Source organism: Fusarium solani, assembly GCF_023522795.1.
Source record: "Fusarium solani strain SB1 chromosome Unknown bctg00000000, whole genome shotgun sequence".
Taxonomy (NCBI): Eukaryota; Fungi; Ascomycota; class Sordariomycetes; order Hypocreales; family Nectriaceae; genus Fusarium; species Fusarium solani.
Window position 1 is genome coordinate 4,585,372 of NW_027072157.1, and position 14,098 is coordinate 4,599,469.

At 53.4% G+C, this 14,098-nt stretch overlaps 2 protein-coding genes across 2 annotated transcripts; one reads left to right on the top strand and one right to left on the bottom strand.

Annotated features, from left to right (window-relative positions):
• Positions 1-6,228: 6,228 nt before the first annotated feature.
• MRS44_001454 (uncharacterized protein) lies at positions 6,229-6,928 on the bottom strand (the record flags this gene model as incomplete). Its single annotated transcript, XM_046267354.2, has 7 exons — positions 6,229-6,293; positions 6,397-6,466; positions 6,519-6,545; positions 6,607-6,641; positions 6,700-6,733; positions 6,798-6,820; positions 6,877-6,928. 7 exons carry the CDS (start codon positions 6,926-6,928, stop codon positions 6,229-6,231), a joined length of 306 nt encoding a protein of 101 aa, XP_046138279.1.
• Positions 6,929-10,608: 3,680 nt separating this feature from the next.
• Positions 10,609-13,442, top strand: MRS44_001455 (uncharacterized protein; the record flags this gene model as incomplete). The annotated part of the gene is made up of 3 exons (XM_046267353.2): positions 10,609-10,839; positions 10,891-11,730; positions 11,940-13,442. 3 exons carry the CDS (start codon positions 10,609-10,611, stop codon positions 13,440-13,442), a joined length of 2,574 nt encoding a protein of 857 aa, XP_046138277.1.
• Between the last annotated feature and the right edge of the window lie 656 nt (positions 13,443-14,098).

Sequence of the window (14,098 nt, forward strand, 5' to 3'; positions counted from 1 at the left end):
CGGACGGTCCGTTTTCCAAGGCATAACAAACTGCGCAGCATATGGCTGAGCTCCGTTTCTGCGTTGTCAGTCAGCATTGTGACGCAGACCGATGAGGCATCCATTGAAGATGCTCCTGGTACCTAACACTTGTGTATGGCAGGCGATGATCCTGTCCACACATTCAGCAGAGGCGAATCGATTTGTTGAGGCTCAGTGTCTGCGTTCACGTCATCTATCCCCATTGACAATCATACACTGCTACCCCAACTCAACTGGCGCGAGCGCGGTCGGGACCTTGCAGACAATAGCTGGACCAAGTAATGGTTGCCGATCATTCTCTGGTGGAGCAGGGTTTCAACTGCTGAAGGATAGCACGAATACCAGATTCTGCAGGCCGCTGGAGAACGACATGTTTCAGACGAGACCGATACACCAAGACAGACAGTGCAGCGGCCGGATCGTTGTGGTGCATCCAGGCCGAATGCGGGTGATGGATGGTTCTCGAGCCTGATTAACTGGTCATGTCGCTGAACCCTACATAAATTGCCTGCAGTGACCTTGGCATTCCGGATATATTGGACTCGCCTAGTCGTCGAGGTTTACATAAATCGACATCGGGCAGTGAGATATTCACATGGTCTATCTCTCCACAGTGCCGCGGTGGAACAAGCTCTGACGAGAGGCTGGCTGGGTACACGGCTGGACTCAGGAATCATCCAATCACAGCATGATTCCGTCAATGATAGAGTCCCTAAGAGAGGAATTCCAGCCGTTCTCTCCAAGACATGGCTGACCTGACCCGGAGCGGCAAATGCAACGGCCAACAGGGACCGCTCCTAGCCGGAAGGCATCGAGGGAGCTCCCGCGATTCCGCTCTGTGGATGCGGGGGAGGCGAACACCAAGAAACGAAAGCTTCGGAGCTCTCAACCGAGCAAAAACAAGGACGGAAACAAACAACTTTGGTCTCCGATATCCTCCGGCGAGCGATGATGCCGCATGATGCCGAATGGATGGATGCATGCCCTTCTGCTCGATTTGATGCCCCGCCCCCGCAACGCCGGCTTTCCTTAAACTCCACCGAGGCCGGAGAGGTCTCCTCGGGATAGGATAGTCATGATGGTGGACGAATCCTCATGTTTATGATTCACGATGACAATGCTTCTGACCTGCTTGGGGGAGCATTTCCAGGCTAGCCTCTTCTTCAAGCGTAGCTCTTGGAAGAGAGTGGCTCAGCTTTGGCCTGATCGATCATCGTATTGCTGCCAAAGCGGCATGTTTTCCCCTACCGGGCATGTCACAACACCCAAGCACCAATTGCTTTCCTCACTCAAATACGAGATTATCGAGTATTACGACTGTTGGGAATTTAGAGTTGGAAAGCCGCAACGTCTCGCTTGGTCCTCTTGAGCCTAATAAACGCATCTCAACCGTCAGGTCAGAGCTCACGTTAAAACGTTGCACAAATTTTTGCTTTCTTGCAAAAGCAGCGACGGCGCCAGGCCTCTTGCGGAAACGTCCCAAGAGCTCGTGGCACTCCGCCAGTCCGCGAATAGAACCAGCAGCAGCAGGCGAGCGGTGCCTGGGGGCAGGGATGAGCCCGCCGGGGCAGTTGGGCCCTGGTCGGCGGAAGACCCCTGGCTCGACATGGGGCGGGAGGTACATCCATCCCATCCCAAACAGCAACGGGGGCGTGGGAGTACTCGCCGCCTCACTCGAGCTCTCAGCGGCGGTATGCAGGGCTCAGTCTTGGTGAAGCAACAAGTTGACCTGCTGCTCTCTGACATCACCGCTGTGGTTGGCCTGGGGTTCACACAGCTCCCAATACGGGAGGATATCAAGGCAAGGCTGCCGCGTAGCGCCTACTGAGGCCCAATGCCGCGACGGTTGAGAAGAGAGGAAACTGGTCAGGTGGGCAATTCGCTTCACCGGTCATGGAGCGTTTGGATCTCAGTCGGTGAAACCACCCGAGACAACATCGTCGCTCGAGGTGCCATCGCCTCTGGATCTCTCAGACCGCTGGGCGCTCCCGAGCCAGGTAGGTAGCTGGGTACGCATCAGCCGCCCGGTAGACACCGCTACGATACCAATACCCATCTTTCTTGGAACCGAGAGGACCTACTCATTGACAGACAACCGGGGGAGCGACGCATATGTGTATGACACCAGATCTGGGCAGGCCTGGCGGGTTCAATGGTGGTCACGTTGACCACGGCTCCAGACTCATGCCTCCGCCTTGATCCCACACCCACGCCCACCTCACATCCCACGTCCGAACCACCTGCATCCGTCAAAGTCCCGGAGGACGGGTCCTTGCGGTCCCGAGGTTCCTCAACAGACCGCCGGGTCTTGGCCACGCAGATTGCCGTGTTGCAGCTCATCAGGGCTGTTTATGATCCGAGTTGTGTTCTACCTCGTTGCCTGTAGAACCCCAGCTCATCAGACTGATGAGTTGAAGACGGGCTTGGCCGACGTGAGTGGGACACACGAGCAAGACAACTCGGGCGGGTCCAGATGGGATGGGCTGGGCTGGCGCTGGTCTGCATTGGCATCCCGCGATTTACGTGCGTACGCCACGGCCGCTTCGTGTCTCGAAGAGGCGCTGACTTGACATGGCCCAGCAGAATGTCTCGCTCGTACATCCAGGAGGGTAAAAAAAGAAAGTGACAGGGCAAAAGTGCAGGCGCCTAATGAGCTGGACCGCCTTGCCAATGACTACTTTCTGGATTTTTCTAGGGAGAAGGAGCGACATCTGCGACGTGGGATGTGTCGATGGCGGACCCTTGAGGGAGGGAATAATCAAACTTGAATTATTGCAATTGGTGACGCACATGAAGCCTCAAGGCGAAGAAGGGGGCAGGTAAATAATAGCCAGGAGGCGATGGACCGAAAATGTCGAATCCATCTTTCGCCGAATGATTCAGGTGGCATTTGGGATTCAGCAGGGACCAAGGACCCGCCGGCTCTCGAGTCTTCGTGAAATGACCAGGATCTATCCTTGCCGTGGATGTCGAGGATGGATCTCTCAACCCCCTTCGAGTTCGAGTTCGCTGGGGGTTGTTTTCGTCGGTTGATATCCCTTTTTATGAGATATCGATTGCTGCAATCTCGTGCTGGAGCTTGTTCCCATTCACACTATTGAGGTTCATCAAATTAACTGGAGGGAGTCGTGGATCCTTGAGATTGATATCCAGGGGGTTACCGTTCATCATCACATTGACGCGAGGAGGAGCTGAAAATTGACCGAAGATGGGTTTCTATTGAGAAACGATTGCGGAGGTGCCCTTACAGACTTATCCTGCCTGAAAACCAATACTTATAAGATTGAGCATCTAGAGGTTGAGGGGAATCTACTATGATCCATATATGTACCAGGATCTTGCGGCATAAGGCTGCCGGGAATGCAATACGTGCGCGTCGAGGACAAGACAGGACAGGACAGGACGACTCTGCAGCTGGAGCGTCACAAGAGGTACCCAAAGACATACAACCATTGTGGCAACTATTCTTTCATTGCTGCAAGTGTGCAGCAACGTCGATTACCCGAGGTCACGGCTGCAATAATACCCGACGCGAGAAAATGGCACTGGACAACAGGGTAGCACCGTTGTGTCGAGACATTGATTCTTTTGGCCCATGGAACACAGTTTTAGATTCAGCACGAGCGCACCGCTAGATGTGCCATCTCATCTCGTAGACGACCATGGATAGAGAAAGCAAGGATGTCGGAGACCAAGCGCCGCGGAACGAACCATGGCAAGACGAATCTGGAGCAAGGAACCCGGCTTCCGAGCGCCATGACTTATTAACTGAGAGTCTTGGCGGGAAAATGTGAAGTTTTGCACAGTTTTTGAAACAAGAATCCTACACTGCCCCGGGGAGAGAGAAGAGAAGGATGAAAAGCTTCCAGAGTTCTTGATCCCTGTCACTCGTCTGTGCCTGCAGGTCAGCTTGAACCACGACGCACAGAGAGGCGCTGCCAAAGGGCCGAATTACATCCGGGGCTCTCTTATCAAGAGTAGCTGCTTCTGAGCTTCGTTGGTCTGCATGTCATCATGGACGTCAGCGTCTTGTAAGCCTACATCTACTCCATTCTGTCTCTCGCCCAACTGCCACCTACGACAGAAGTGCTTGGTCAAAGTCCATCACTGCCCATTTTCACCTGCTCTATCAGAAACCGGATAGGTCCGCTGCAAGTCATGCCAATCGGGCACGGTGGGCTGCAAGTCCGTCAGCGAAGGGCGTTGACGCCGCCCCCCCTCCTCATTGCCCGTGCCACGCCTTGTACTGTATTTGTCGTCGTAGTCCCTCTGACGAACGGCTTTTTCGTTAGAGTTCAGGCACGCAAATCCTCATTGGGGAGGGGGAACGTGTATCGCCACCTTGACGAGATTTGACATGTTTGTCTCACGTCCCTTCACCCCTCGACTGAGGGAAGAGAGCTAGAAAAGAAGGCCATTCGACCTTTGTATCAGCTGCTCTTGAGCAACATCACGTTGATCTTGCCGACTGAGTAACTTACTGTACGGAATAATTGCTCCTACCTAACACCTTGATTCTCTTTTGCCCACCAAGGATGAGAGACAAGAGGTCCCCTCTCGACCAGGATCCTCTGAACTGGGACCAGCTTGGCGGGCGGGTGAGTGGGCCACGGAACGCTTTGCTTGGGGGGACGCCATTCCATGCCTACCTAGCGCCAGGTCTATTGGAGGACGAGGGACTGCGTGATGGGGTGGTCACTGGGTCGTGGTGGTGTTGGGCATTTGGACAATGGTCGACAGACAGACAGAAGAGAGGTGCCGATGGAGTCGGACTGCATGAGCTCCAGAACGCTCCAAGTCCCTTCCGGCATAAGTCGGGTTGCATGCTTACTTTTTTTTCTTTGCTCGGCTGCGAGTTCTGTCAAACCCTGTACGTATCGTTGGTTGACGAGTCCATCCATCCATCGTGAACTCGACACAATATCCCCGAGAGAGAGATAAACGGCCGGCCGGACCATGTTCCGAGGCTTGATCTCTCTCTCTCTCTCTGTGTGTCCCCCACGTCGTACATACGTAGAGACCGGTTGATCAATTCCTTCTGGCCTCCGCCGAGGTCATCCCATACAAGTCCCTGATGATCCCACGAGGGTCCCTCACCAAGTCATGGGTGTTGCAAAGACCCCCCTCTGTGATAGACTTTTTTCTTCAAGTCGTGCCATTGCTCTCATTGGCGCCTTGACGACAAAGAAAGTGATATGATCTCGGTATCACAACTCTGTTACAGTACCCGCCCGAAACCTAGTCTTGCCGGGTAAAGAGAGCAAAAGAGTTAAGTCCCAAATCCGAAGCCACCCAAATCCCGCGTCGTCCACTTCTGGTCTCCCTCCCTCCCACCCCCGAGAGTTGGTTCCCACCCCGCGAGAGGCGTTTGATGGGGCTGGACTTGGCGTGTGTTTGCCCGCACTCTTTTCGGTTTCCGAAAGATGTCTAGCTTCCCTTTGAACGAAACCTTTCAACGACTGGATCGTCCGGGAAGAGGTGTTTACTAAACTGCACGAGGGGACCCGAGGCTAGAACCGAGACGGCAAGACGGGGGAGGCATTTGACTTTGGCACCAAAAAAGTGCTGGCGAGTTTTCTAAAGTGCTGTACTGTAAGAGAGTCGTCGTCTTGGTTAGCTTCATCGACTCCACGTGAACATGGCGTTGGATCGTCCATAGGCCGACGATCGCGCGGGCTAACGATGCGTCCTGCCGCGATGTCAGTGATGCTGAGATGGGGCAGAAATCGACGATCCTAGTTAAGCCGTCTTGTGCTTCCACGGCAAGCTACAGATGACAAGCCAAGACGAGTCCGACTCTTCTCGGCGCGGGACGATGACAAGAAGATGAACTTGTCTCACGCTGGCAACAATCTGTCTCAGGAACGGAACAGCACACCCGATCTCAAGCCACTCACTGGCGTGAAGCCTCTCATCAGGAACACACTCGGGACCCATCACCAAAGACAGGAACAGCGACAAAGTGGAATCACTGGGCGAGCGCCCCTCATTATTGATCATGAACCTAGTACAGCCGCGAGCAAGCAAGCTCTACCGCCGTCCGCCTCGTACATAGGCAAATAGGGTTGGGTGGACGGCATGGCATAGCATGGAAAGCCGTAAACGCGATGCCTCTTTGCCTTTCTTCTCCTTGTCCCACCACACCGTCCCTCTCGCTCACAACAAGCTCTTCCAAAGGCCCCCACCGGTGAGCCATTTCTCCCATGCCTATTGCGTTTTGAATAGTAGAATTGCGCAGTGGCCAAGGTAAAAGTAGATGAAGTGCTTGGTCTCTGCAGAGGCGTGTATGTGTTAGCCAGGTCCCAGGAATGTCATGACTCGATCGAGCCCAGGGGTATAGCAAGAAAGCATCACGACAAGGTTTCAACCACGCACCGTGAGTAACGAAGCTACCGAAATTCCGGCCGACGATGCAATGCCAGGTAGGGCCCTTGCGCTCGTCAAACTGAAGAGGGTGAGTAAGTGGTCAGCTGTGACGGCGTCTGGGGTGTACGAACTGTCCGCTTGATGTGCTGTGCGATATCCTGCAAAGACATGTCAACTCTCTGATCGCACGAATCCAATCATGGCACCTCATGGACTAACCTTCTCGATGGTGAACTTAGCCATAGCCTCCTGAGCTGCGATCATATCAGCCTTGTGTCCGGCGCCATCAGGTGACGTTGGTGTTTAGCATACCAACTTCAATCGACTCCTGCTGCATGTCTTCCGTCTTTATTCCAATCCTCGTCAGCGATCGTTTCTTGCTTATACGGTTCGTGTTCGGGTCATCTCACCATGTCGGCGGACTTGATCTGGGCTGGTCTTCTGTTAGCATGATGCGCTGGTCAGAAAAACAAGAAAGAATTTGCCCACCTTCGAGCTTCTCCCGGGGCGCGGGGGTCTCGGTTGGCTTGATGTCGGACATTGTGCAAGTCGGAGAGGTCTCTCGGTACGGGTATCAAATGCGATGCGACTGGGGAGATGACTTGTTAGCATGCAGAGTCGTCTGAGGTGCGTGAGGCTGGCGCGTGTGGGCGACGATAGTTGGACGCCTCACTCGGCGCCCCCTTTCAAGGAGCTCGGGCGCACGTACGGGTGGTGGTGATCGATTGATCGCAGGGCGCAGGGCAAAGGCGTGAGTGTTTTGATTAATCGATAGGTGATGTTGTCGATGCGGCGCAGCGATATGTTGTCTGTAGGTAGGTAGCCTTGCGAAGTGGATGCTTCTCTGGAGTCGCGTGTTTGGGATGGATGCAGTCGTGTTGCTTGTTTGGCTGTTGACGTTGGATGTGGATTAGCAGGTGCCCGTACCTTCCTTTGGTAAGGTACTGCGTAGCCTCGCTGGGGGACGTGCACGCGCTGCTGGGACCTGCCCTGGCACGGCGCGGCGCGCACCGGTACTTGACAGGTCCACTTTTTGAATTGCTTACCCTGGACCTGGGGATAGAGCTGAGATTGCAACTCGCAGGTAGTTATTGCTAGTAGTTCCATCTACTCTATACAGTTTGTAAGATTCCTTACATTTCATCCAGTGAGTTTGATTATCTTGTGTGGATGATCATGCCTGTTCTCCTGGGCCATCCATGATGTCACTCACTACGCACAGAGGGGAGTTGGCCCGTGGTGGCAACACACAGTCATAACATACAAGAAGTCATAGTCAAGACATTGGACAGCAGAGAGATAGAAAAGCATAGACATATGAGATGCAATACCAAGTCCGACCTCGTTTATTTTCCCACACAGGAGAAGCTAAACTCTACTTAACTTACAACTTACAAGCTAACATGATTGCCCTATATGACAGCCGAAAAAACACTTTGCCATGGATTGTGTCTTGACCCTGTAATTGATAACAATGCCACATTGTCTAATTCGTGCGGACTGCATAAAATAGACATTGCGTTTTGCCGGGAACTATCCTTGGGGCCTTGACATACAAGCTCATGTTGTTCCGCGGTGGAGGTAGATACACAGCACACATCCATAGCGAGATCTTAACACAAGGATTAAATAAATGAGGAAGAGAAAATCCGAGCATAGGCTTGTCTTGAGCGTTAAGTTATTGCAATCAGGGTACTAACTTGAAGAAAAATGGCAAACGAACCAACCCGAGGCCCAGTACAACTAGTCACTTAGACCGTAACTACAAGTCGTAACCCGCTGCACGATGATGATGCAAAACAAAAAGGGGTCAAAACTTAAAAGAAGAACAAGGTTCACGGCAAAGAATGAACCAAATGCTGGTCGTAACGGCTTCACCGTTGCTCGCGCCTGCATTCCAACGGCTCAAACCTTGCCCAACGGCCTGGAATAACGCATCCGGCGGTGTAGACACATGGAGAAAACCATGCAGAGACCCATTGGCCACCTAGATCAGCTACCACAGAGAAGAGACACGCCCGTTGACTAACGAGAGAAGTGATGGTGTCTGGTCTTTCAATCCACGTAGAGCGAATACTTCAGAATGCCAACCACCCGGGTGCGGCGAAAGAGTTGAATGCCCATTGCCAACTCTTCAAACTCTCCGGATCATCCGGGATAGATATTGAAAGCTGTACATACACCTACATTTCCCAAGCGCCGTGGTCATAGGTTCAAGATCTCGACCCGCCTCCGCTGTCGGTGTTGACGATTCTTGACATGTCGAACATTTTGCGCTTGACTCGGGTTTCCGGCGGGATGATTCGACTGCGCAGTTCCCTCTCCTGTGCCCCTAAAACACCCATTCGGCAAGCTGGTGACCGTGGAGAGACTGATTCGGGTGCCCAGGTGCACCCTGATCCGAGCCGAGGTTGGATAGCTACCAAATCCGGACAGACACTCCAAGCTCTTGTAAAATGAACCGCTCCCCAGTACCTCCAAATAGTCGCAAAGCTCAGGCTCTCATGATTGGTCGAGAATGACTCTCAAATAACTTCGGTAGGTTGATCGCTGCTCTCAAACAGATGGCATTGGTAAGGCGGTAGTCGACTGTCATCTATTGTCGTATTCCAGTTTACCCAATCCATCCAGCAAGTCGGTTCGGTGTCTTCCACAGTCTCATAGAGCATCAAGCAGAGGTCGAGGCCATGAGAAAGGGCAGTGCCTGCCAGAGCGACTTCCTTCGCTCTGGGGACTGATATCTCATGAAGGGGAGGAGTGTAGAGGTCAGCGCCCAGGGGATCTCTTATAGTCCTCAAGATGGAGAAAGCTGGCCTGATGAAAGTCATCTGCCCCTCCATAAGGTTTGGGAAGAATTCTCCAACGAAGATGGCTTGCATCCGCATTCCCTCACCGGTCATTCCAAGCTCGTGGTATGGAGGGCTCAACTTGTGCCAGGAGGTGCATCAAGAATTCATCTTCCAGACACCCCTCAAGATGAACAGTACGAGAAATGAGTATTAAAGAGATGATATCCAGTTTATTTTGCCATAATTAATTGTAACGATGTGAGGAGAATATAGGAGTTGAGATGACGACAATGGAGTCTTCGGAATGCAACACTGCCAAATTTAGCCACTCTCAGTCCTAATAGACTTTCAGAATATTTCTAGATTTTGAACCTCCACCATCTAAGAAAAGTTAATTCAAGTTGCTCGGAGACCATGCGGAGATGTTTGTGTTTATCTTGTATGATTGGCATTTCATGATGTGCCGTTTTGTTGTTCTGCGAGCTTCTGAAGACAGTGAACATGTCGAGATATTGCGAGAATGGCATCGAGAGGGCACATATACCACTCAACCGCATAGCCCTACCTCAACGCCAACTAGAAAGGTGTCTCTAGGCATTGGCTTGGTACAGTCGTGTGACAATACCCCTTTACGTCTAAAAAAACGGCTAACGCCGAGGCGCTGAGCTTTGATGTAGCGGTGAGAAGAGTCTATTCTGATTCACATACCTTTCCTTCAACTATTCTGTGACAAAGTGGTATCATTTGGATACTAGTTGCAGGAAGTATGATGATGAGTTCTATGTTTGTCTATCAACGCAACCCACTAATGAGTGCAGATAAATGAATACTTGTTCATTAAAACCTGCCATGAGCAGAATCTCATCAACTCGGCACAGTTCAAAAATTCGATGAACCCTAAATAAACACCATCGGTATTTGGGATGCAGATTCTGGGGTCTTGGAACAGCATTCTGCATTCTGCGTTCAGCCTTCAGGGGCGATCCATGCCTCCGCAACCATGGTTCTGGACTCGATGCACCAGCCGAACCTCTGGGCAGCAATTGGGCTGCAAGATATAATAGCATTGTACCGACTGATTGAACAATAGAGGTCCTTCTGCTTGCAGCATCTTTTGGCAGGTTGAGTGGCGTCTAACTCGTTCGCTGGAATTTCTTCCATCACTCGCTGAGAGCGGTGAAGAAAAACGTCTCCTTCTCTAGGCAATTCAGAAGCACATGGTGGGGTTGAGCTCGTGAGTGCACGGGCCAGCAACAGGCCCCAGCCTCAACGATAAGAATGGGTAGCAAACTTTTTTTTTCTTCCTCTCCCTTCATAAAAAGCCCACGTCCAAAAGATGCCTTGACGCGTTCAACTTCTGCTCCCCGGGTGAACCATTCACCATTGCTGGGAGACATCAACATCAACAAAACATCATCAGATCATACTCGCAATGGCCTCATCAAGGATCTTCATCAAGGGTTTGCCACCCAACATCTCCGAGGCCGAGTTCCGGAAGCACTTCTCCGCCAAGGGTCGCGAGATTACCGATGTCAAGCTGATTCCCCAGCGACGTATTGGCTACGTCGGCTACAAGACCTCGGACGATGCGACCAAGGCAGTCAAGTACTTCAACAAGTCTTACATTCGTATGTCCAAGATCGCCGTTGAGACAGCTAGACCTGTAAGGACTCCATCCTCATGTCTTGACTGACTGTTGCTCATGGAATGTTAGATCTCAGACCCCGCCCTGCTCAAAGGCCAGAACGCCTCGCATTCCAAACATGCGTCGGCAGGCACAGGCACAGGCACCATCACCAAGGGCACGGAGCGTCTGATCGTGAAGGACTCGGACGCGAGCTCGAGGAAGCGGAAGCGAGATGAGCCTCAGACGGCGGATCCCAAGCTGCGCGAGTTCCTCCAGGTCATGAAGACCGGCGGAGAGGGCGCGTTGGAAGATGCTGCCAACGCCCACCAGGCTGACGGCGCCTCTGCGATACCAGCCGCCGCCGTTCCCGAGGAGGATAGTGACGACGAGTACGAGCAGATCCCGGCTCGAAGGGAGAAGCAGCGCAGGATAGAGGCACCGGAGAAGGCCCCAACCTCGGAGTCTCTAGCACCGCGCCCGAAAGAAACACCCGGCCCCGCCGATGTACTGATGCAAGCTCCTGCAGATGAAGCGACAGCCGAGTCATCAGAGACCAAACAACCAGATCTGGAACATTCGGCAGTAGTTGCAGAGGATGACGACTGGCTGCGTTCACGTACCAACAGGTTGCTGGACCTTGTTGATCCCGATGATCTGGAACGAACGCCTGCGCAAGGGCCTGTTGTCAAAGAGACTGGTCATACCGAGGGAGGCGGCGTCGTCAACAGTCCCCAGGCCAACCCCTCGGATGAGGATGAGATGACAGCTGAAGAGCCTACGGTCGAGGCATCGGGGGGTGAGCCGCCGAAAGACGACTCACTTGAGGCGATTCGCCGAACGTCTCGGCTCTTTGTCCGGAACCTCCCCTATAGTGCCACCGAGGAGGATCTCCGCGAGACCTTTGAAGGGTTCGGCGCACTTGAAGAGGTATGTTTCAAGATTGTTTACTTGTTTTTCGTCTTTTATAACCGACAACGTGATGAACCCCTGATAGGGACAGCTTACACTACGGTGTTTGATGAGAACCAGGGCGAATATTTTAGTAGATGCTTCGATTATCTGAATTGTTGTCAATTTTGTTGCATTTTTCTGTGTGGACTTTCAATGGCTGGGCACCGGCTAACAATGCACGTCAGGTCCATCTACCCGCCAACAAGTCAGGTACCAGCAAGGGGTTTGCCCTGGTGCTGTTCAGTGACCCGTCGGGAGCGGTTGAAGCATTCCAAGCCATGGATGGGGCGACGTTTCAGGGGCGTATCCTCCACATCATTCCTGCCAGCGCAAAGAGAGACACAGGGTTGGACGAGTTTGCCATCTCCAAGCTCCCTCTCAAGAAGCAGAACATGATTCGGAAGAAACAAGAAGCATCCGCCAGCACCTTCAACTGGAATGCGCTCTACATGAGCCAGGACGCCGTCAACGCGTCGGTCGCTGACCGTCTTGGTGTTTCAAAATCCGAGATGCTCGACCCTACCTCTGCTGATGCAGCCGTCAAGCAGGCTATCGCAGAGACGAGCGTCATCCAAGAGACCAAAGCCTATTTCGCCGCTAACGGAGTGGACCTGGAGGCTTTCAAGTCAAAGAAGCGGGGCGACACGGCCATCTTGGTCAAGAACTTCCCCTATGGGACGACGATCGACGAGCTCCGTAAGCTGTTTGAGGAGTCTGGGCCCGTGCTGAGAGTTTTGATGCCTCCTAGCGGAACAATCGCCATTGTGCAGTTCACGCAGCCTAATCACGCCAAGTCCGCTTTTGGGAAGCTTGCGTATCGCCGGATTGGAGATAGCGTCCTCTTCTTGGAGAAGGCGCCAAGTGACATCTTCAGAGGCGGCGACCAACTGGATCAAGCCGTGTCCCTAAAGGATCGTCCGGCTCCGACGGTCCAAAACCTTAGTGTGAACGACCTGCTGTCACGCGGTGATAAGCCGGAGGACGACGTGGATACGACGTCGCTGTTTGTGCGGAATTTAAACTTTACGACGTCGACCACCAGGCTTGCCGAAGCTTTTCAGTCCCTCGACGGATTCGTCTCGGCCAGGGTCAAGACCAAGATGGATCCCAAGAAGCCAGGCCAGACGCTTAGCATGGGGTTCGGCTTTGTCGAGTTCCGGACAAAGGGCCAAGCGCAGGCTGCACTCAAAGTCATGGACGGCCATGTTCTGGACGATCACGCGCTTGCCGTCAAGGCATCGCACAAGGGGCATGACGCAGCTGAGGAGAGACGGCGAGAGGACAAGGCCAAGAGGGCCGCAGGACAGCGCACCAAGATCATCATCAAGAACCTGCCTTTCCAAGCCACCAAGAAGGACATCAGGTCCCTGTTTGGGACGTACGGCCAGCTCAGATCGGTACGCCTTCCTAAGAAGGCTGACTATACCCCAAGGGGTTTTGCCTTTGCCGACTTTGTCACTCCCCGCGAAGCCGAGAACGCGCTAAATGCGTTGAGGGACACCCACTTGCTGGGCCGCAAGCTTGTCTTGGACTTTGCGGAGGCAGAGGCAGTCGACGCCGAGGAGGAGATCGCAAAGATGCAGAAGAAGGTAGGGGGCCAGGTCAACAAGGTCGCCCTCCAGCAGTTGACTGGACGAGGGAGGACGCGGGTCAATATTGGCAACGAGAACGACGAGATGGAGGGTTGAGTTGAGCTGAGCTGAGTTGAGAATGAGAAGACAGACTACAGGCTCAATCGAATCGATGGCCTCGTCCAGAGTTTCGACAAGGCTGAGTGTCCTATACGCGAATGGCCTCGCTCGCATCAGGGACTGCGCCGTTCTCCCTTGGCAAGGGACCATTGGTTGCTGGCGAGCGGATGACATGCATATTCCGCAACGCTTATCCGGCGTGGCTACGATCGGAACTAGAGGTTGGTGCAAGACTTCATCGCCCTGACAGGGGAACTGCGGATCCTCTGGATGTCTGATTCTAATCTCGTCCACATACCTTGGGCCGTTCGGGGTGAAGATGTCTCTGAAGTTGTTTCGAGACACGCCCTCCCCACCCTCCCCTGGAGATGGACGCCTCCCCTGGTGATGGACCATGGCGGCCCCGCCCTGACGCTCCCTTGCATACTAACGCCCTCGACCAAACCTCAAAGCTGCCATGTGCTGGTGGCTTAGGCAAGTGCCCTCGATTGGCCGCCATGGCGCCTCGACGTAGACATCCCTCCGGGCGAAGCCTGCTCAGTTCCCCGCCGCTGGGGCGCCCTTCCCACCCTTTGTGGATGGGATGGCGATGGATCTTGATCTTTTGGGTCGAGGAGGGGCGGGCAGCCCTGGCCTCGGCGGACACGGTCCTC